This window comes from Chenopodium quinoa, unplaced genomic scaffold (assembly GCF_001683475.1).
Source record: "Chenopodium quinoa cultivar QQ74 unplaced genomic scaffold, ASM168347v1, whole genome shotgun sequence".
NCBI lineage: Eukaryota > Viridiplantae > Streptophyta > Magnoliopsida > Caryophyllales > Amaranthaceae > Chenopodium > Chenopodium quinoa.
This window is the reverse complement of record NW_018744996.1, coordinates 1,181,680-1,204,959: the sequence shown is the minus strand read 5'-3', so window position 1 is coordinate 1,204,959 and position 23,280 is coordinate 1,181,680. Positions and strand designations below refer to the sequence as shown.

At 36.5% G+C, this 23,280-nt stretch overlaps 1 protein-coding gene across 2 annotated transcripts; it reads right to left on the bottom strand.

Moving 5' to 3' along the window:
* Positions 1-1,271: 1,271 nt before the first annotated feature.
* On the bottom strand, positions 1,272-12,692 carry LOC110707241. 2 transcript variants are annotated; one of them, XM_021885255.1, is made up of 14 exons: positions 11,667-12,692; positions 11,357-11,450; positions 9,754-9,940; positions 9,421-9,667; positions 8,598-8,813; positions 8,441-8,527; positions 8,227-8,361; positions 5,592-5,705; positions 5,216-5,463; positions 4,978-5,058; positions 4,600-4,831; positions 3,435-3,533; positions 3,150-3,335; positions 1,272-2,063 (listed from the first exon to the last, which is right to left on the bottom strand). In XM_021885255.1, the coding sequence occupies exons 1-14, from the start codon at positions 12,009-12,011 to the stop codon at positions 1,965-1,967; spliced, it is 2,370 nt and encodes a 789-aa protein (XP_021740947.1). In that variant the 5' UTR covers positions 12,012-12,692; the 3' UTR covers positions 1,272-1,964. The 2 variants fall into 2 exon arrangements, with proteins under 2 accessions (XP_021740947.1, XP_021740948.1); XM_021885256.1 differs by lacking the exon at positions 11,667-12,692 and adding an exon at positions 10,252-11,222 and having other exon boundaries at positions 11,357-11,452.
* Between the last annotated feature and the right edge of the window lie 10,588 nt (positions 12,693-23,280).

Here is a 23,280-nt window from a genome sequence, read left to right as displayed (position 1 = left end):
CAATCTGGTGAACAAATTGATGTTTTAAACAATAGTTAGTGGTCTGTTAAAAACCTAAAAAAAAAAAAAAAAAAAAAAGTTCAAAGTAGAATAACATAAATTAACATTGTACTATAAGTGATGGATCTTGAGCTAAAAAGTTAAGCTTTGATCTTCTAATTTTTTGTTTAAAATAAACATTTAACCACTATGCTACAATTTTTAAATGCATTTATTTATTAGACACCATATTACTAAAACAATACAACTCAACTCAAAATAACTCAAGGGGAGTCAGACCCTACCCGCCATAACCAAGATCCACCCCTATGTACTAAGCCACTACTCTTTTAGTTACTTGCAATCTTCTCACTCACACTCTCTGTGTCATAATAATTGGCACACATGCATATACAATAATTCGACCATATTTATATACGAAATATAACTAATATTAATAGGCAAAAGCTAACGAACACCCTGAGGCGTTAGATAAGATAACTAAAAATAAAAATATTAACATGAAATAAATATTATTACACCGATCGACGCGTGATGTTGGCATACATTCCCAAATTAATACAAGTACCATTTTAGAAATTATTTTAACGGTCTATCTTACGCCCGGGGGCGTTTGTTAGCAAGATTCATATTAATAATAAAAAAAAACTTTAAAATTCAATATTTTTGAAATTTTGTCTTAACTGGGGAGGCTAATAACGCGCATGATGTGCCCGTCATAGCTAGCCACATTCGGAAAGTTCTTTCGGGTTGACATAATTTTATAACTTTAATTTTTAGTAGCGTTACAACAACAACAACAACGAAGCCTTTAATTGTTAGTACCGTTAATTAGCGAAAATATGTAAAGAAATATCTTTAGAGTATAAATATCCGCACTTTTCTTTTAAGTTAAAAAAAAAAACAATTAACATTAATGAGTGCAAATATGTAAATAAACATTTTAAATAGGGACATAATCGTCTCAACACTATTCATAAAAGTATGGTTATACTTTTAAAAGGAGTAAATATGTAAATAAACATTTTTAGGGGCATAATCGTCTCACCCTATTCATAAGAGTTTACTCGTACTTTTGAAAAGGTAGTGATATCCGCATAGTATTAACAAAATATTTCATAATAAAGTTTGTTTTTATTATGTAGTTTGTTTTTATTATGTTAGTAAAATATTTTAGTCAAACGTAACAATTATTCTGAAACGAAAGGGGTATCATTCATGTGATGTCTAGTAATCCTGTCAAACATGTAAGGGATCATGATCTCAACTTATGCATAAAAGTTTAGATATTCTAAGCATTGAAATGAGCCGATCGGCCAAGTATACCAAAACCTAAACACTGAGTATATCCAAAACTTACATTAGTCATGTAATAATACAAAGAAACCCAAAAAAAAAATGAAAGAAAGAAAGAGGCAAGTTTATTAAACTACAAAAATACTTGAAGTAGTGTTTGACTTTAGCAAACCACTAACCTCTACCTCAAAGTCTCAAACGCTCGAATAGGCCCTTTGTATAACTGAATTCCGAATAGGCTCCAAAAATCACAAAAATCTCTATTTCAAGTGAATTATTGCCAGGATCAATGCCTTACATGAATACATTCTGAGTAGGATTGCCAACCAAAAATTTGAGATACCAATAAAAACTAGTAACTGTACACATGTGCTGATGTGCTCCCTATATTTTACAGCTCCGGCTACTTATACAAAGTGTATATATATTTCCCCTTCCTCTCTTTCTCTGTTTTTGTGTGTATATATCTTCCCCTTCCCCTTCTCATGCTCTGATTTTGTCTTGCTTTCATCTCAACTTCAGCAATATCATGCTGCATCGAAGTTGTAGGAGATTCCAAGCAACAAACAAGTAGTGGTTGCACATTAAATTTTCATTTTTTATTATGCAGCAATTTCGGCTGTTAACCGTTCAGTATGGCATGCAGGTCCAGTTCAAGTAGACCTCAGCTAGCTATATATCAAGCATTCATTTGGCAGACCAGAATCCCTCCTTGATTGAGGAACTCGTTTCCTCCAAGGGTCATTGTGAAGCTTGTAATGCAAAACCTAAGTAGAACAAATAAGAAAGCTAAGGTCAGTGTATACATTACAAACCTATAAATTTGCCTTAAATCATACAGTCTAAAATAAATCTCTACTCATAAAGCAACTTATTCTGCTGAACTGCTTTGATACTCAGCCATGGAGTGTCATATACAAGTGTTAGACACACCAAATTCCAAATTGAAAGACACGTAGACGCATTCCTTGTATGGTAAAAAAGGTATTAACGAAACATATCCCTGGATCTAAGGAATTTCGAATGTCTTATGTCTATTAACATTCAAACTTTTGATACAAATGCACAAGATCTAGATTATTGGTAACTTATTGTAAGATTTTCTGCTTTAAATTTTACCTCAAGTCCATTTTCAAGCACATATTGAATGGCTCTCTTTGTTAACCCTCTAATTTAAAGTATTTTTTTTCTATAAACGTGGATCAAGATAATTGAGGTGTCAAGGTGAAAATCAAAGTGTCTGGTAAGGATTACATAACCTTGTCAAAATGTCAAATGTCTAAGACAAAGAATGAGGTTTCATTATAAAAAATTTAAAAAATAATATAAATAGATAAATAATGTAAAAAAATAAAATAAAATAAAACATTGTGAGAATGAGAGAGAAGGTAGATAGAGGCAGTGAGATTAAGAGAGGAGAGAGTAAAAAAAAAATTGACTGGAAATAATGTTTCTAGACTTTTCTGCTAATGGATACAAGTGTACAACTGGAGCATCATTATACGAAGATGTTTTTAGCAAAAACTACTTAAACTAGAATCAAACTCCAGACCTCCTAAAGCTGTCTTTCCTATGAGTTGTTCTCTGCTCACCCCTATCTAAAGCAATATGTTTAGAGGGATCCAATTGTTTCATGAACTATTTTTGTAATTAAGCTCATTTCTTTTCAAATTTTCAAAAGCCTCCATTCAACAAACTAAAATATTAAGCCTAAATTTAAAAAAATTAATTAAAAAATACCCAATAACCTAGTACTCAGTTTGGAATCTAATGCAATTGATTTGGATGAAAAGAGAAAGTAGATGAGACGATCATTCAACATGGTGAGACACACAGTAGAGAACGTATCAAACCTGTATAAGTGTGGCAAAGACATCATCTTCAGTAAATTGCAACATCTCTGCAGCCCAATCATCAACACGACCGAAGGCAGATTTCTGCCTCTCAGCCTCAAGCAAGGCAGAATCACGATACAAGAACCGCTGCCAGATTCTCTGTACATTAGCCAGCTTAAACTCTATCTCTGTCTCATTAAACCCCTACAATAGTACAGGCCCACAAGTCAGACCAAGACTAAATATAACGCATTACTGAGAAATATTTACAGAAACACACGGAATGACAGGACAGACAATTACCCTGAGAATCTTTATCAAGTTTGGAATATCATCCTCGGCAATCCGAACAGCAAAACTTTCATAGTTGAGAACGTTCTCATACGGAAGAAAGATGCCATCCTAAACCATCAAGAACCAATACAATTTGGAGTTAGTGGGTTTCAGATAGCCCAGTTTGTAAATTGAATAAGTTTCAAATGATTGGAAGTGCAAGTGCCAAGTAGAGCATACTCCCTTCATTCTAGAATAATTGACAACACTTTGACTTTTCCCACTATTCGTATATTAACTTTGACTAAATTTTTTAACTAACATATTAAAAACAATTTCAATTGCGGCACGCCTGTGTCGTGCTGAGTAGTCCAATGAAGGCACGGACGTGTCGACTGAAGCCCCATGCCCAGAGGTGGCACACACATGCCTCAAGCTTGAATGGGCATGCCTTGACAAGTACTATTGCGCGCCACAGAGGATGACACGTCCATGCCATATGGAGCATGCCTGTGCCTCACCGAGGAAGTTTTATCCTGAAAGCTATTGGTTCCAGTTCTTGAAGAGGGCACGGACTGAGAAGCATAAAAATTAGCGTTGTTATCATCCCTTTGTTTCTTTCACAACAGAAGTTGGGTTTTAGCAGGACTTGGTTATTTCAAATTTTCAATTAAGGGTTTGAAGTTCTTTGCAGAAGTAGTTGAATGAATAATTAGGAAGTCAAATACGAAACATTGAGTTTAATTTCCCTTGTTCGCTCTATTCCACGGAAGTAGGCTTGATAGTTAATTTGGGAGGCCATTGATAACTCGGAAGAGATTTTTGGTACTATTTAGGGATTAATTTTCCTCTTGTCAATTCAATTATGTAATGGTAATAGAACTACTATTGCATTGATTATATTCATGGTGATCCTTGACCTTAGATGTTTTTATTATCGAATTTTCTTCATATTTAAATTAATTGCGTTGTTTAGTATAGAATTCTTAACATTGATAAGGTTACTTGCTTAGTATTAGCTTGAGTCAATTGAATATTTAATCCTTAGTCTATTGGGATCCGACTCTTATTTACCTGTCTACATAGTAGGAGGAATAATTAGGTTATTTTTGCTAGATACGCGACACGTCTATCAATTGTAATCCATTAGAAAATCAAACAAGATTACCGTAAGATGACAAGAACCCAAAACTACCTGAATTATCACAGGAATGCAACCTTGGAGAATGCTATCTTCCATTCTACCACTCCAACCATCTCCAGGAAAGACCCCACAGAAAACAGAACTAGCCAATTCTTCATGATATTTTTCAGAGCGTAAAGGTGTCACAAGTACATCATTCTGGTGCTGTTTACCTAGCTTCCCATCTTTATCAACAATTGAACCAAATTCTTTTGCGAGCTTTTGTCTAATACCCATGCTATATCTGAATTTTACAAAAAAAAAAAAAAAAAAAATCACTATTTCAGCAACCTGATTGATTGGAAATTATTGAATAGTTACCAAAAAGAAGTGAATAACTGCTAAATACAGCCTTTTGGATAACAAAGTTGGTCGGTATAGAGAGCTTACGTAGCTTCCGGTCTGCCATTTTCATAGGCAGACCCCAGATTCCCATTAAAGTAAAAAAGTGTCATCCTCTGGGCACGAGGCCTGCAGCAGAAAGCGCTCATGAATCAACATATTAATAATGCACATGTATTAAAACAAGAAAAAACATTATTGAGATTTGCTTTAGCATGGTACTAACAAATAAAAATTAAACAAGCATAAAGAGCATAGCATGATTCAATTCTACTAAGAAGTGCACCTTGCCCAAAGTTTGGCTTTAAAGGAGTTCCCATCAGGCCGTTTCCAAGCAGGAAGAACAAGATCTTTGCTTGGGTCAAAACAGGGATGGTTGCCTCTTCTATCAATGGAAATGTCATCCCAGTTGTCAGCCCAGTAGGCAGTGGTTGAATGATTATGCTTCGAATTAGTGTTCCCCCAGTGAACCAACATCATGCTGTTCCATATCTCCTTGGGGGCATAGCAAGCACCTTCATCCCATGAGAAACTCTGGCATCAGATATATAAAAGACATCATAATCAGCCATCGTTAACATAAGCACACCAATAAGAGTTCAAAATCTAGTACCTCGCATTTTTTTCAAATATAAAAGTAGAAGCTCTTATGTGCACCATACCCAAATATGATCTTTTCCAGATGAACGTTCCCAATAAGGAAAATTGTGTACGATATGATCATATGCCCTTTTATAGAAATCCAAAGTGAAGGAGCTCCTAATGCCCCTATAATCCTGAGAAAAAACGTACAAATGTTAAAGAAAATATGGATAAAAGAGCAAAAAACCACAATGGTTTTTTGAAAGTGAAAAATTGCAGGAGCATTCTAGTCACGTCCATAAATTCCACTTCATTAGTTCATTGAACACTGGTAACATAAAGCTTTTGAGTACAAAGGTCAAATGATCAAAAGTGAACAAGAAATAATATCAACAGGCAAAACGCATGGATAGAAAGTTGATATGCAGAGCACCAGGATTGGCAGAAGTCACCTATATGCTTGTTATTTACACTTCAGTAAATTCAAGTTTCACAATCCTTAACACTTGGCTAACCTAAAAGATAGTAGCTTCATAATTATTTAAATCGCAATTCAAATCTTAGAATCTAACGATTTTACTACTCATGTATGGCCATACGATCATATTTCTGTTAACTAGCAAAAACCTCTTAACTTTAAAAATGCCTAAAGTTATAGATAAATATATATTGTCAATTATTGGCTGCTTAGTGGGTAAACAACTATTTTCTACCAATAATTAGGTTTTTAAATTATAATATAAACACATTCAATGAAATTTGAGTATGACGTCTTGGTTATGCGTGTTCGATTCTAGAAATCCTTTTCTGATTCAAAATAGAATCACAGTTTTGATAACCTTATCTCTCTAGTAGCCCAGTTAGATGAATAATGTGAAAAAAAATGTTTTTCTCAACTTATACTCCTGCCAAACCTAGTAATCAATTATCATTAATCCCTTCAATTGCAGAATTTATCAAATAACTCTGAAGTTCCAAAAATATTTTGGTTTTCAAAGTAGTTGGAATAAAAACCTGAAAATTTCTTACAATTGAAAAAAAAAATGACCACTTTTGAAAAAATTTAATATAAGGCAAGAAATCCCAAATGTCTAAAGATTTTAAAATCCTACCAACAAAAAAAACTAAGGAAATTTAGAAATCAGCTAAATTCCAAATCTTGTGAATTTCCTAAGCTTTTCCAAACTGCTAATTTTTTAAATAGGAAAATATTGAAAATACCTGCTAAATAAGATGAGATAATACCGCAAGTCAAAGAGTCGCCATAAAATGCAATTATACTCATTCTGGCATTCTAGATCCACATATGAAGAACACAATAAAAAACACTCAAATTTTTTTTTTAATTGATACAGAAGAAGCAAATTCCTCGTGTCATTCAATGACATAATTTAGTGTTTGCCATGTCCCTCAAAAATCTAAACATAAGATATAACACATAACCTTAAATAGGATTTTAAAAAAATGGTACAGTCGAATTTTAAAAACTTGAGACACAGAAGGACGCACAGAAGAAGAAGGTTGACAATGGTGATAGCAAGAAAGATTAGCCACAGAAACTTGAGATACCAAAGTGGAAACACCAACAAGGTACAAAAGAATTTCCTAACCAGAGGTAGACAAAATGAAAATTAAGTTCCGCGCTTTATTGTAGAGAGAATAAGTCAAAACAATGAGCTGAATTTGATATTTTGCAATCAGAACTTAAAGAGACACATCATTAATCTATTGGAGACTTAATAAAAGTATCCAAAATAAAACTATTTTTGAAACTTGCGGTGAGTCATGTCTAAAGTGGAATGATAATCAGAGGTCAACAAGGTGGAATATTGGCATACCTCTGGTACAAAAATGGATAACTTCCATCTCATATCCATATATTACCCTAAGAAGCCACCAGGAAATGTCTTGCATCTAGAAGTTGCAAAAAGTGAGGGCCAAGATCATCACAACTAGACAAAGCAGAACATGAAGAACTAATGTTATTTAGTGGTAACCCATGCGTTGATTAAACAATCATAAAACTAACCTAAAATTCTGCCAACATTTACAGAACCTGAGAAATTAAGAAGATTTTGAATAAGAATTAAGTAGTGCATCTCTGTATACAGCTAATCCAACAGGGGAGCCTTTTTGGTTTGACATTCCAAGACAGATAGATAACCTTTACAAACAATAAAAACTTTCCAGAATCCACGGAAAATGAAATAATTTACTGAAAAATGGGCCAAGATGCACCATAATAAGTATGGTTTAGCATGTAGAGATGGAATGCAGAAAAGGATATTCTGTACTTAAGTATCGAATGCAGAAAATAATATTCTGTACTTAAGTAATAACAGTACAGTTTAGATCAAAGTACATCAGCATGGTTTGATAAGATAAAACACGTGACTCAATATGCAAAAGAATCATTGAGAGACTTCTTTTTGTGTGTGCAAGTTCTTCCTAGAGATCAGAGTCATCAGGCTGCCTGCATCATAACTACTCTGACTTATTAATCAGATGAATCTCACCAGATTTTGAAGGTTGTCGAGAGAAATTCTGGCTCAATGCTCAATGCTCAAACACAAAAACATTGGAAGACAACAGTAACAGGCTAATACTTGCTAAAAGGCAAGCAAAGGCAATAATCTAACAGATAAAACAGATCCAAAGTTCACATGTGAATAAATAGACATTAAGGAAGAGTCACAATCACTGTAGTTAACATACCTGCAAATTAATGTGGGGAGCGTCATCCGAACGAGTAATGATACATGAATCAAGAATCGGCACATAGAAAAAATCTGCTTCTTCACCATTTAAAGTTCTATACGGACTAGCTAAAAAGCTTTCATAGATTGCCATCTGCAGGGAAAAATTGTATATATTAATATATAGCATCTATAATCATCAAAATAATGTATGGAAGAGTAAAACAAAATACCTGTGCACCATAAAGCTGTTCTGTCCACACAGTAGCATTCCCTTCACCATAGAGTCTGTTTACACACTCAAACTTGAAATGGCGTCCCTGTAAACAGCATAAAGCTTAAGAAAGTTTTCGTCAACAAGGTATAGCACAAAACACTGACCTCACCCACCTCAAGGAGAAGACTATTGAATTCTGGGGGCAAATCATAAACATATATCAGGGGCCTTTTCTTTGTAACTGAAGCGCCAAGACCCTTCATACTTTCTACAGCATGTGCATAGCTAGGCATATCAATCTTAGATGGATGTAGCCACTGAGGCCACTCTCTTAAGGATGAGAAAACTGAAGGGATACTACAATCAGCTCCGTACCAGCCTTCATGACACTGATAACAAAGCCAGATTTTAGAAGTTACCAAGTCAAGAAGCACTATGAACTTATGAAGCATGTAGCTACTTTCTATAAGGACTCATAAACAGTGAACCAGCTATATTCAGGAAGCCAGTACAGCAATTTTACACTGCAGACCTGCAGTAGGTACTGCTTATTCAGAGGAACTCAGAAGGAAAGATAAACAACAAAATTGATATTAGAGAATTCACAGGTGTGCGGTTTTGAGGAAGCAGCAAGAAACCCTTAAAATAGGAAATCATTATATTCTTTGGCCACTCCAGTGGCTTACAGAGGCAAACCTAAGATCTTCAATAGGGAATAGTCTCCTTCATATATGAATTTTCTTAGATGAACTGCTAAGCTGCCACTGGATTCCTGATTTCTAGTTCACTCTCTAACAGTATTTCAGTCAAAGATTTCTACAGTCTTATTCTTCAATAAGTAAGAATATTTCTTTCAGTCCTTTGCTTGTTTATATCACTAACATACAGCCTTCCCCAGTATTGGAGTGGCAACAAGGATTCAAAATAGGCAATTGTCAATTATGGACACATTTACAAATCAAGGACTGTTTTAATTAGACAATGAATTCAAGATACCTGACAAAATCCACCACGACAATAGCCATGGCTGGAACACTGATTAATGCAGGTGGATATAACTGGATATTCACAAAATTGCCCAATGCGACCATCATATTTACAATGACATTCCTCTTTAAATTTTGCCTTTCCAGCATATGCATCTTCTGGGTCCACATTACACCACCCTGCCACGCTACTATTTGTTGTGAATACATCCAAATCAGGTTTTCCCCAGTCAGTTGATGGAGGTGTAGCATTTGCACTAAAAAGATGAAATGATATGACTTAAACCATTTTCTCGGACTGGATAAGTAACACATCATATATAGTTTGTTTATGTTTGCTTACTTGATCTTAAATCCACAATGCTCAGCCACAGGACGATATGGATACTTTGTACCTTCTCCACAAAAGCACATAGCTCTTGTTGTATCACATTTACTCGGGCATATAGAGACGACCCATCGACCATAAGGTAGATCAGGAGTTACTGGATAGTTGCAAGCCAGATACAGTGTCTCTGAACATTGTTCACCTGTGCCATGAAAAGACAATCATTATTGGTACGTATAAATAAATTGGGATATTCTCAATGGTAACCCCCTATTATTGCTACGCACCAATGGTAACCCTCTTTTTTTTGGATTATACAAAATGACACTACTTTTCTTTTTTCTCCTAAATATGACATTAATGATGGTGTTTTAACATAAAATAGTCAATTAAAATTAACTATGGTTAGTTTTTTTTTAATAATTAATAATTATAAAAAAATGACACTTGTTGCAAGATCATTGGTTAAAAATTAAAACAAAAAACAAAAACAAAATTTCAAAAAATTCTCACCCAGCCCCACCCCTTTACAGTTGCCAAACCATCCGGCCACCTTTACGGCGGCCATCCGTTCCCCCACTCCAGGTGCTGCGCCAAATTCCCCCTCCCCCCGCGCTGGTACTGTAACCCACCCCAATCGCCGCCCTCCTTCCCTAACCCAACCCTTCCTTTTCCGGTTCTTCTCCGCCGTTAAAAGCCCCAACCTCCACTCCCGGAACTCCCTTGAAACCCCTTCCCTACTCCCGAAAACACCCAATCGGCCCTCCCTGGTACCGTAGGTTGTTGCGTTGTGGTGTGATGTGGCCACCAAGCCCTCCCCAAAACCACCCAGCCAGCTCTCCATTTTGAAATCGTCGTCACCATATTGCCGGAAATTAAACCTCCGTGAAGGAGGCGAAATCTAGCGAGGTGAACCTCGAAATCGACGTCATCGCAAGCATGGATTGGGTCTCTGGAGGTTGAAGATGAGGTCGGAGTTGAGAATGCGGTGGTGTGTGATGAACGCCGGAGAATTGTTGGCGGAGGAAACGAGAGGGCTGGGGTTAGATAGGTTGTGTTGGTGGTTTTGGGGGTTGGGGAGGGCCGGATAGGTGGTTTCGGGGGTCGAAAAGGGGTGGTAGAGGACGACCGGCTATTTTCGGTGGTTAAGGGGGGTTGGCCGGCCATTTTCCGGCGAGATTGAGGGTTGGGGTTAGAGTTCCGGCAAGGTTAGGGGGTGGGGAAAGGGTGGTTGGAATATTGGGTTTTTTTTTAATAAATAAAATCTGTAAAATAAAAAGGGGGCATTTTTGTCATTTTGCTATTTTGGCTAACCATGGTTTAATTTTATGTTAAAACACCATCATTAATGTCATCATTAGGAGAAAAAAGATAACTCAGGTCATTTCATATAATCCAAAAAAAGGGGGGTTACCGTTGGTGCGTAGCAATTGTAGGGCGTTACCATTGAGAATATCCCAAATAAATTTTGCTGCAAAAATCACCTGAAATTATATATACTGACCACATTGAGATTTTATGCTAGCTTAAGTAAATTTCATTAAGATGCAGTCAATCAACAAATCCTAGAATGGTACAAAGTGCACATTGTGACCTTTTAGGAAATAAAATCACTAACCACTGTATCCATGAAAACATCGACACAGTCCAAGTTCATGATTGCAAACCCCTTGACCGCTGCAATCGCTTTTGCAGACCTTCCCACCAATAATCTGCAAATAAGATTAGTCAAAATAGCACCCACTTAGCACAACTATCATACACTATCTCACACCAAATATCTTGCATACAGATATGAATTGGACCGGAAACGAAACATGATACACTTGCATTGAAAATTAATACCATGACAATATACAATAGTCAACAATACTTTTAACTGACTAAATCTTCCAAATCAAGAAGTGTACTATTGTAAAGAATAATACCTCAGTGACATTTATTTCCTTAACAACCGAATCACAAACCGAAAGCCACTGCCCAACCTCGGCCTTCCAAGGAGCGCCACGGTAAACAACTGCCTTATGCAAATCAGCCGGAAATCGACAGGCCAAGTCGAGCCCCGATAGGAAGGCTCCAGCATTATGCTGAGTGTCTTTTTTGGTTGATATATTTGATGAAATACATGTAGTTTGAGCTTGTTTTATACTAAAATAATCTAGTGTAGGTTTATAAGGTAAACAAAAGAATTGAACTAGAAAGACTAACAATACCACTAACCCAACAACAGCAATAAGTGACCAAGAGCAATTCTTTTTTTGCATTATCAACATTTCCCAAAACACTAATTTCTCAATAAAATCTACAATATTCTTCTCATAATAACATAATTAACCAAATCTCTCTATCAGCAATCAAATTGTAAAACCATTTACTATGTATATTCAAATATTTTATTATTAAAAAAAAAAGAAAATTAAGAATATACTCTTGGAAAATTTAAGTTTGATCAAATGGGTATCTCCAAATTCATCTTACTTACAGGAAAATAACATAAATTTCCAAAAAAAAAAAAATTGAAGTTAATCACAATTTGAAAAACAGGAGTAAGCGCAAAAATAAAGAAATTTGAATAAAAAAAAAATTTAGCAGGAGACTGACCTGAAGATCTGAAAATGGTTAACGGGTAGAATGTATATGAGGGTAAAATATGAAATTTTTAGAGGAATCTTATAAATTAAGAACAAAGCCAAATTTAATCAAGTTTTCTAAAAATGAATTAAATACTTCGTATGAGCTATTTGCACCTAACCCCAAAATTGTCCCCCCCAAAAAAATCGTAATGATCTGAAGGTAGCAAAATGGTGTTTAATTTGAAGTGGGATGCTACTAGTGACTAGTATGTCCTCAGCTGCGAATCTGTGATGATCCGATGATTGATAATTGCAAATTTGTTTATTTTCTTGTAGAGTAGTTTTTTTCTATTTGGAATTTTGCCAATTGCGATTCTCTCACCAATGAATACATTTGGCAATCGGTTCGTTTGGGTCAGGCCAAGCTCGGGTCGGGTATGGATTGGGTTATTTTGGGTTTTGGCTCAACGGATAATCAGGTAGAGTCGGGTATTTACTAGTCTATACTTCGGGTTGAGTTTGGGTCAAGTCATGTTCAGGTTGAGTCATTATAGGTCGGGTCATTTCGGATCGGATTAATTTCAGTTCAAGTTTGGGTCAAGTCAAATTTGGGTCGAATCATTTTCGAATCGTTCCAGGACTTGGACAAGATGAGATCGAGTACCGTAGCTTTTTTTTTTTTTTTTTTGTGGAAATGTAATTATTAGCTTAACATTTGAAAGAAATATGCCTTGAATCTGATTTTAAGTATTGGAGTAGTGAGCTATTACTCGCGAAGTAGCTTAGTACGTCGCAAGCAAGTTGAAGGTTGCGACAAATTTGAAGCTATAGCTCCTAGCTTAGGTGAGTAGAGCTCACTAAAGACAAGATTGCGGCGAGGCCGAGCTAGAGCTCGCTCGACAACGAGTGAGAGCTCCATCGTGCAGAAGAGTGAAACAATTTTGGAAGTTGTGCCTTACAGGTTGCGCGCACCTCTCAAAGTCGAGCACGTCATTTAGCACTAAGGTGGTCAGCGTGTTTTTCGCGTTTTTTTTGTGATCGTATACCGAAGTACTATATATATTACCTAGTGTTTTATGTAGTACGGTTCAGGGATCCAACCATTCAAAAATCTAAGAGTCTCATGTGTATTCCTCATATGTGAGTTTTGAGAAAGGTAACATTATTAGAAATCCGAGAGACAATCAACCTATTACCAGTGACTGGTCTTAATCTGTTATGAATTTTTAATCTGGTTTTTCTCAAGATCAATAAAATTGTAATTTCCCGTATTTTTAAATATTTTATTTATAATATTTATTTGTATTTTTCCAGAATTTAATTTTCAAATTATTAATTTAGGTCAAAAATTATTTTAGGCTAAATTATTTTATGAACCTATATCATACAATCCATTATTATAAAAACAAAGCCTAACCCATTTTTTTATTTAATTGGCCCATTATTTTCATGAGACCCAATTCTACCCTACAATTCTCTCCTATAAATACCCCATGAATCCCCAAATTTTCCCCCACACAAAAAGGTTAGTCTTATTTTCTTCCTCCTTTATTTCTTATTATTTTCATAAAGCTTATGCAATTAATTTTTGGGTTTTGGTTTTTATTGCTCGAAATTAGTTTATTTAGTATCAAAATCACGTTTTGATGTTTTAAACTAATAATTTCAGATTATAATTGTTGTTTTAATTTTCAGATTTTGTAATTTTAAACCTAGGGTTTTAATTTAGTTAAATTGGGATTTTAGGGTTCTAATGATCAATTAATTTGGGGCTTTTGTTCCTATTGAATTTCTAATGATTAATTAAGCATAAAAACAAATTTTCAGTTTTCCATAATCAACTTATGATCTCCATTCTTAATTTGTTTTTAATCACGTTTAGATACTAACTCGTCCGATTTTTACAAAACAATAGTGTTTTTCGTGTGTAAATGACGTTTTAATCAAAATTCACTACCTTTGGTAATGTGCACCACCCTCTCGTGGCCAAATTCAGCCTATAAATATGGTTTTCGGGCAGTTTTTGATTTTTATCGAAGGTTTAATGTTTAAAATAAATTTTCAGATTTTTATAAAGCTCTAACTTGCTATAATTTTATGAATAAGTATGTATCTTAATGTTTTTATGTAGGAAATTTTAAGAATAATATATAAGCTTTTAATTCTAGCAAAAAGGAAGGTCTTAAAGTGTTGTTTAATTGAATTTGAAGGTTAAATTGAGTTTTTATGAAACTAATTGAATTCTAATTATATATTTCAAGTTTAGATTGTTGTATTCATACATTCTACTCTTAAATTAAATTTTCAGATTTTTAATCTTGGTTTAAAAGGTTTTAAATCATGGTTTTATGATGGATTTTTAGGTTTTTAACATACTAACCTACTATATAATGATTATTTCAAGTAGAGATGTTTATGAGGTTGTTTTATATTCTTAAACTAAATTTCCAGATTATAATCCTTACTTTAAAGTTGCTGGAATTATATGTTATATGTTATAAGCTATACTTTCATGATTTTAACATATAAACTTATAGTTGAACTATTGAATTATTAACTTTGACTATTGTGAGTAATTTAAAAGCATTATTTCAATGGTTTAAGGGATTTTAAAGTAAGTTAGTATTTCTATAAATTATATTGCTTGGGTATTGATTGAATTATTATTGTTTGGTTTAGGAGAGGACTTTGTAGAAGGCGATTTCTAGTTCCTAGAGTGGCCAACCAACTCGTTTACTCAAGGTACGTACAAAGATATGAAAACCTTGATTTTAGGAGCATGTTTAAGGACTTGGAAAATTTAGAATCATGTTAGGAAACTTGTAGATTGGATGAAATTGTTTGGTAGTGAGTTTGATTGATGATTAATGTGATGATTGGTTTGATTCATGTATGAGAAATGCGTAATGATTTTTCTTTTAAGTGTTATTTATGCAATAACTTGCAAGATGGTTAGGGGTGTCCATAATTCGGATAAAAACCGAAATCCAATCCAATCCAAACCGAATTATCAATTCGAATCGGATCCGAACTTTAAATCGGATCGGATTGAGATTTTTTGGAAATTCGGATTTTCGGATTGGATCGCATTGACCCTAATTGGATCCAATCCAAACCGAAAACCGAATTGTAAAATTAAGCTTGTATAAATATGGATTTCTGTATATTTTGAAGTTTAGCTCAAATACTTAATACTACATAAAATAAATTAGAGAGACTTTGTATTAATTAATTAATGACTTGACGTTGAACTATGTATTTTAATTATGATTTTGAAGACTTTTATTTATAGTAAAGCTTTATTTTTATAATTGTATTAGGCGCTAAAAAAATAATGTATTATAATTTGGATTTTCGGATCGGATCCAAATAATCGAATTTTAATTCAGATTGGATCGGATTGGATCAAGAGAGAAATTCGGATCGGATCGAATTGGAAAATTGAAAACTGAACTATATTTCGGATTGGATCGGATTTGGACTAAATCCAAACCGAAAACCGAACGGACACCCCTAAAGATGGTATTAGAGACAAAGGTACATGAATATATGGAATGAATTATTTCATTACTTGTTCATAATTAATGAAATGGAATGAGTAAAGGGAGATTTAAAGTCTTATAAGACGAGGTTGAGGATTGAGGTGCCCTATGCACTTAAGGTGTTTATACACCGAGATAGTTAAAGGATTTAATAATAAATATTGTTTGTCACTAATAAATCAAGAATTGAATTAGAAATTTGAATTGTTTGAATGATTGATGTATGATTGGGTGCCATTGGATGTTTATTAATGTTTCCGAAAGGAGGCATAGGGTTTTTCTTTTATTGATGTTCCGAATTGGAGCATGGGGAGACAACCTGGTCTATTGCTTAATCCAACCAATGAATGAAATGAATTATTGTTAGTAATTAGTGAAGTCTTAGTAATGTTAACAGTTAAGGCGTGTGTGTTTGAGTGAATAATTAGATTGTGTGTGCTGATTGATTTTTTAGTAACATGTTAGGGATTCTTTGTTATATTACGTAGCTTGTATGTACTCAGCGTTGTTGATTGCGTGCTTTTGTATGTCTTTTTCTTGGTCATGGCCTTCGCCCTTCAATGACCCTGTAATGATCCAATTTTTACACTTGTAATATTGGGAAGCAGACTAATCACAGGTTTTTACACAATTAGAACTTGCATCAAGGTGGTGGGATTTTGAGTGGAGTGTTGGATATTTCCACAGTTTATTTTATTTCATAAGTTTGGATTTAATTTACTAGTTGATTTATTTACTACTTTTATTGAATTTTGAATAAGGGTCTTAATGGTTCCAACTTGTAAGACTAAATTTGGTTTTGAAACTTATTGATAACTGAGTTAGTTTTTCCGCTGCTAAACTCTGAACTAGCCTTAACGTTTGAACACGTGGCAGTAACACGTCAGTAATTCTCTTGCAAATTGTTAAAGGTATTTACAGGTTTTTAAAGAGAGAATTATTGGGGTGTTACAAAAATTATGGGATTTTTCATTTGGTACCATTGTAGTTTTGGTTTTTCCATTTGGTACCTAATTTTTATTTTTATTCCACATTATACCATTGTTATTTTGATTTATTCTTTAATATAGCATCCCGTTAAATAAAACATGAATTTTGTGCGATTGTAGTCCTTATCTTCTAATTTTAACTGCAAATTTTGATCCTTTTAGGACATAATGACCCCAAAACTTTAGCCGAACAATTTTTTTTGCACGAAAAAAGTCGAAATATACAAATCGAGACATTTTTTTTTGCTCATAAATCGAGACAATTGTAAGCAGGTTTTTTTTTTTTTTTTTTTTTTTTTTGCTAATTTCAACCTTAAACTTGAACCTTAAGGCCACTAAGGGCTAAAACATCCGATTAAAACCTTAACCGATTAATATTTTTGACACCCAATTCGAAGATTTCATATTATATTTGACAGAATGCTACAATAGAGAATAGATTGAAAGTATAGTTGTACCATTAGAATAAAACTAAAAATTGGGTACCAAATGAAAAAGCCCAAAATACAATGGTACCAAATGAAAAATCTTTAAAATTATTAACCTTATTTGCTTGTGGGTTGTTGGTGAACCACGTTATATATGCGTGAGTTTTTCTTGTTAATTTTACTCTCAATGTTTGTTCTTTTTGCATTGCTATCATCATTATTTCAACAATATTGCTATTATAAATGTTATAAATTCTTTAAATAAGTTATTGCAGTTATAAAATTATAATCTAAAATATTAATATTAACCATTTAATAGCTAGTATAAGTTATGAGCTACTGATATCAGATATTAAAGAATTGATATTAGATATTATATTTATATAGTTGTATAAGTTACTAAACTTTTTTTTATCAATTATTGATATTTTGACAACATGTATAAAAATTTCTCCAAAACTATTTTCTCTCTCCTTTGCTTTTTCGCCACCATAACACACTACACCAATAGCTTCTACATTTTACTTTGATTTTCTAGGGTTTCAATCTTCCAAAAGTTTCAAAATTGTCAACTATGGAGATTTTGATTGGACTTGTCAACAAAATTCAATGAGCTTGTACTATTCTCGACGACCATGGGTGGTGGTGACTCATCTTTCTCTTTTTTGTGGGAAGCTCTTCTTTCTGTTGTCGTTGTTGTTGATCATGTATTTCTTCAATTTTCTCTCTCCTCTTTTAAACTTCAATTTCATGAGTTTTTGCAACTGAATTTGATCTTTGATTGTTGAATTTTGTGTGCTTATTTTCATTCTTTTAGAGTTATTGCATCGAAGATGAAGAAAACCTGGAAGGGAGAACTGGAGGAGAGAGAAGAAAGGGGATGAAGAGTTAGTGAATCGCTAAACATCGCCCGCAAATTACCATATAAAGCCCACAAATATGACTTGGTGTGACCATTATGCCCATTTTCTAAAATTGAAATAATCTCGGTTTAAAAAATGTGGAGCCGTACTGGCTCGCCGGGGGAGACCAGAGGGCAGGCCGAAGATGCGGGGGACGCCGGAGGTACGTCGTCGTCGACGGAAAACGAGGTAAGTCACCGTTAAAATTCACGGTTCACCGTCGGAGTGGCTCCGACGCCTAGGATGGACGCCCAAACCGTAGCATGGACGTCCAAGCCAGACGCCAGAACCACCAGAGTGGCGTCCAGCCTTGACGCCCAGACCACCAGACTGGCGTCCTGGCCAGGCGCCACTCTACTGGCTGAGGCGGCCCTGCCAGGCGCCAGTCCAGTGGCTGTGGCAGCCCTGGCAGAGGCCACCTTTATATATTAATTTTTTTTTTCTTTTTTGATTTTTTTGTTGTTTTTTATTTATTTATTTTTTTTAAAAAAAAAATTGAAAATGATTTTTTAAAAAAATTCGAAATGGTTTTTTTTTAAATTAATTTTGAAAATTCGAAATAGGTTTTTTAAAAATTAAGTTTGAAAATTCGAAATGGTATATTTTTAAATTTAGTTTAAAAATTCAAATTGGGTTTTTATAAAAATTAAGTTTGATTATACATAATTATGCTTTTTTGTGTTAATTCTGTGTAAATATAGAAATTAAATGTATTATCCGTTAAATGTATTTATTATAATATATAATTGATGCAGGATTATGGTGGAGACGGAAATGATTACAGTGGGATATTTGGACATGATGGTCCATTCGAAGAAGCTCAACAGGCGATTGATTGGGCAAAACAGGTTGCAATTGCAGCTAGATTTTGCTTGGTAGTAGTAACTCATAAATCTCAACGGGATGGTAGAATGGATCGCATTTTGAGATGTGACCGTTATCGCAAAAGAGAAGAAAGAGATTTTCGTACAGCCACTCGGTTTGATACAAAGCGGAAAGGTTGTGGGTGTGAGTTCAGAGTAAAGGTTCGACAACTACGGAGTCGTGACGGTTGGGAAGTGATTGGTTACTCTAAATGGGGGTATCACAACCATGAGATGATAGTATATGAAGAGGGTCATCGACAGCTGAGCGGCTTAAGTCCTGCTGCGAAACTAGTTGTGAAAGAAATGAGTGATGCTCAAGTCAAGCCTGCTAAAATATTAGCATCTGTGTTAGAGAAATTTCCAGAAGACCATCCAAACCGAAGACACATCTACAACGTCAGACAACAACTCAGGTTTGAACGGTCAGAGGGAAGGAACCCTATACAGCAGCTGCTACACCAGGCACAATCACGTGGTTACCTGTTCTGGTTTGATTCTGATGAAGATACAGCGGAGGTGACTCATCTTTTCCTTGTGCATCCTGATTGTGCTGATATGATCAAGTCTTGGCCATTTGTGATTTTGATCGACTCAACGTACAAGACAAACAAGTACAAGTTCCCACTGGTTGAGATCATGGGGATGACTCCAACGAACCAGAACTTTCTGATTGGTCATGCAATCATCAAGGATGAGACGGCTCCAAGTTATTATTGGGTGTTGGAGAAGCTGAGAAACTACATCGGGCCTAATGTTCATCCAGCAGCCATCGTCAGCGACTGTGAGGGAGGTCTCTTTACCCCCATAGCAGAGCTGTTTCCAGAATCGAACCACTTATTGTGCACATGGCACATCAACAACTGCGTGAAAGTGAAAGCCTACAACCTTTTCAACAAGAATTTGGAAATGGCAGAGAGATTGGTGAATGGTAAGTGGCGGAAGATCCTACAGTCTACCATAGAGGAAGCGTATGAGCGAGCATTGGCTAACTTCAGGGATTCGTACCAGTGGTGTCCGGCACTGGTGGACTATGTGATGCAGCAATGGGTCCCTCACAGGGAAAAGTTTGTCAAATATTGGACAAACCAGGTACTTCATTTCGGGAACACTACAACATGTAGAGTTGAGAGCGCTCATAGAGCTACCAAGGACTGGATTGATTCATCGACCGCTGCTTTGGATACACTGTTCGATAGACTTAACAAGTCAATTGAAACTCAGAAGAACGACATCAGGAACTCTCTAGAGGACTCCAGACGACAACATGGTACGATGTATAGCCATTTTATATTTAAGATTCTCCATGGTCGTGTGTCGCACTACTGCTTGGGGTTGATTCTCACTGAGCTGAACAGGATGAGGGACTTGGCTGACAAAGTGTATGCTCGGTGTGGGTGTGCTATTTCAGTAACTCATGGATTACCTTGCGCATGCACCATTCACCGCGTTATTACAGAAGAAAGGGCGTCGTTACATGTTGATCAGGTCCATTCATTCTGGAGGACGCTCGTTATTGGTGAGCATGCAGACACTCAAACGGCCGACCGTGAACAGGAGGAGTTGGAGCAGTTTCGTTCGATGTACGATCGAGTGTCCTCCAGCCATCCTTCTATTTTTCGTGACGCTACTCATGTACTTCATGACATGTTCCACACGTCTACCTTAGATTATGAGGAACCCGAAGGAGTTGACCGTCCTCGAGGTCGACAACGGCGGAACAGGAGTGCGTTTGAGTATATCCGTGGTCTTGGTCGTGGTCGTGCTCGTGGTCGGACATCGTCATCTAGTCGTAGTCAATCTTCATCGTCTGTGAATATGCCCCTGAGAACTGGTACGTTTTGGTTGTTTACATTGCACATAGTTTTAAAGTGTTACTCCTGCCTTCTTAACTGTCTATAATTATATGGTGAATAGGAAGAAACGATGTTCATCAGTTTCCGTACAAGGAAAGGATACCTGCGATCATCATGCCGTACTTGGAAGGGTGGAATGATGTAGTCGGAGATGGTAACTGCGGATTCCGGGTCGTGGCTGATGTTTTTCAAATGGGCGAAGACAACTACGGTTTGGTGCGTCAGTTGATGTACAGCGAAATTGCCTCTAACCGAAATGTTTATCGTCATGTGTACCAGGATGACTTGGATGGCGCTCTGCGGCGTATCCGGTGGGGAGGTGGACCTTGCGGCCAAAATCATTATTTTGACGCGCCCCTAGATCTGTTTGCCGTTGCAAACATTTACAAATGCGCAGTCATGCATTTCGGCCTGGGAGTGCATAGTCAAGCTTATTATCCTTGTACCACGGTTCTCCCTTGGCGGTCGCGTGAGACTGTCACCACACCGGTCAGAGAGCTAGCTATTGCGTTTCTTGGGTCGTCATACAGACATTTCATCCGACTAGACATGTCATCCGATTTTCCAGTGCCACCGATTATACCTCGGTGGTACAACATTCGCACAGCGAGCGTAGAGGGTTGGGATGCGCTATATCATGACCGGATCCACGAATGGAACACCCTAGCTGCATTTTAGTTTTTCATGTTTACATTCTTCCTATGTAATCTTATTTGTACGTTGCTCTTTTAATGAGAACATTAATCTTTTATATTGTATTGCTTACTGCATTCTATATGTTGCATGGGTAAGTTGCGCGGATCCACGAACGGTTATATCAAAATTTAAAAACAGCAATGATAATATGTTTAAGTTGGAAGCTAAAAGAACAATCTAAAATGTTACAAACTTACAACATAATGTCCAATTTAATAAATTAAAACGATAATATTTAAAGTGCTCTATAAATAAAATGACAAAACCATCAGTAATCCCTCCTCGACGACGACTCCCACTGCGCAAGGGTCTGTTCCAGACTATCAACAACAGCTCTCACTGTTGCACTCATGCTGTCCTTCTCAAGAGAGAGTTTCTGTACGTCCTGCATTATCTTTCCCATCCACTGCATACAACAAAAAACAAAAGATGAAATACAATAACAACATATAAAACTTAATTAAAAGACAACGATAAATATAATATGAGACATACCGCTTCCATGGCAGTAGGCGGTGGCACATAATCATCATCGTTGTGGTCGAGATCTGCGATCAACCTCGGGTGCGAATACCGGTTGAACCATTCCATGTAGTAATGGTCACACATGGGAGGAATCCCCAGAGGGCGGCCGCTGCAACTCCGCAGTCCATAAGCGGGCCACCATCGGAAACTGGTCCCACGTCCCGGTCATGATATCCGGCCATTGCACGACGTAGTCCCTCGACGATGCAGGTCGGACCGCCTTCATCGGGCATGCCGGGGGAGGAGGGACAACTTGGACAAATCCAAGCTGGCGAAGACAACGCTGGGGCATGTACGCCTCGACGATCTCACGATACTGAATCAGTCCCGTGTACAGGGTCCTGGGTACCCTAACACTAGGGTTCGGGCCGAAAGGCATCCAGTTCACCTGCACATAGTTTTAAAATTTAATAACATGAATATAATATGTGCAAATAATAAAATGTAAAAACAATTTATAAACGTTACCTCTAAGGGGGACAACCTGTCTAGCAATAACCGTATCGATCGGAGGCGGTCAACGGACTTCTTCTCCGAGCACGGACTCCACGCACAAGCACGCGGCATCCCCTCATCAATAGGAACCGGGTCACGATGTGGTCGCAATGCAGGAAAGTACTCGTATATCCAGGTCTGCAATAGAGTCAGACACCCAGTGATACCTGCCGCGTCAGCCCGACTCGCAAATCCTAGTTGGCGATACAAATACGCCAACGTAGCCGATCCCCAGGAAAACTGGCCTACACTGTCGGGGTCACACGCCTCTACTATGTCGCGTGGCCTGAGCTTGTTTCCGCCGCTCTTATCCGGAAATAAGGTACATCCGAGGAGTAGAAAAACATAAGCACTCAGCTGTGCGTCGTGCGTCCTACGTGCACTGGGGTACAAACACCGCTGCAACACTGATGCGATCTTCACACCGCCGTGTTCCCAAACACCAAGCGCCTCGGTGTACAGTGCAACCCTGTCCACCGCCAACAACTCCGCCAGCAAATCTGCCTGATCCGCATCAGCCACAGCACAAAGTCGTTTACCCTCAACACGAATCCCCAGAATGGCCTCGACGTCATGTAACATGATCGTCATCTCACCGAACGGAAGGTGGAAAGAGTTTGTATCCGGCTGCCATCGCTCAATGAAAGCCGTGATCAGCGTACTGTCAATCTTA

Excerpts from the sequence above, each read along its gene's own strand:
- LOC110707241 (XM_021885255.1), bottom strand. The coding sequence starts at position 12,011 with ATGTTGATAATGCAAAAAAAGAATTGCTCTTGGTCACTTATTGCTGTT. Across the intron at positions 5,464-5,591 it reads CTGGAAAAGATCATATTTGG|AGTTTCTCATGGGATGAAGG; the intron begins GTATGGTGCACA and ends ATCTGATGCCAG. Across the intron at positions 2,064-3,149 it reads TCTTTGCCACACTTATACAG|GTTTTGCATTACAAGCTTCA; the intron begins GTTTGATACGTT and ends TGTTCTACTTAG.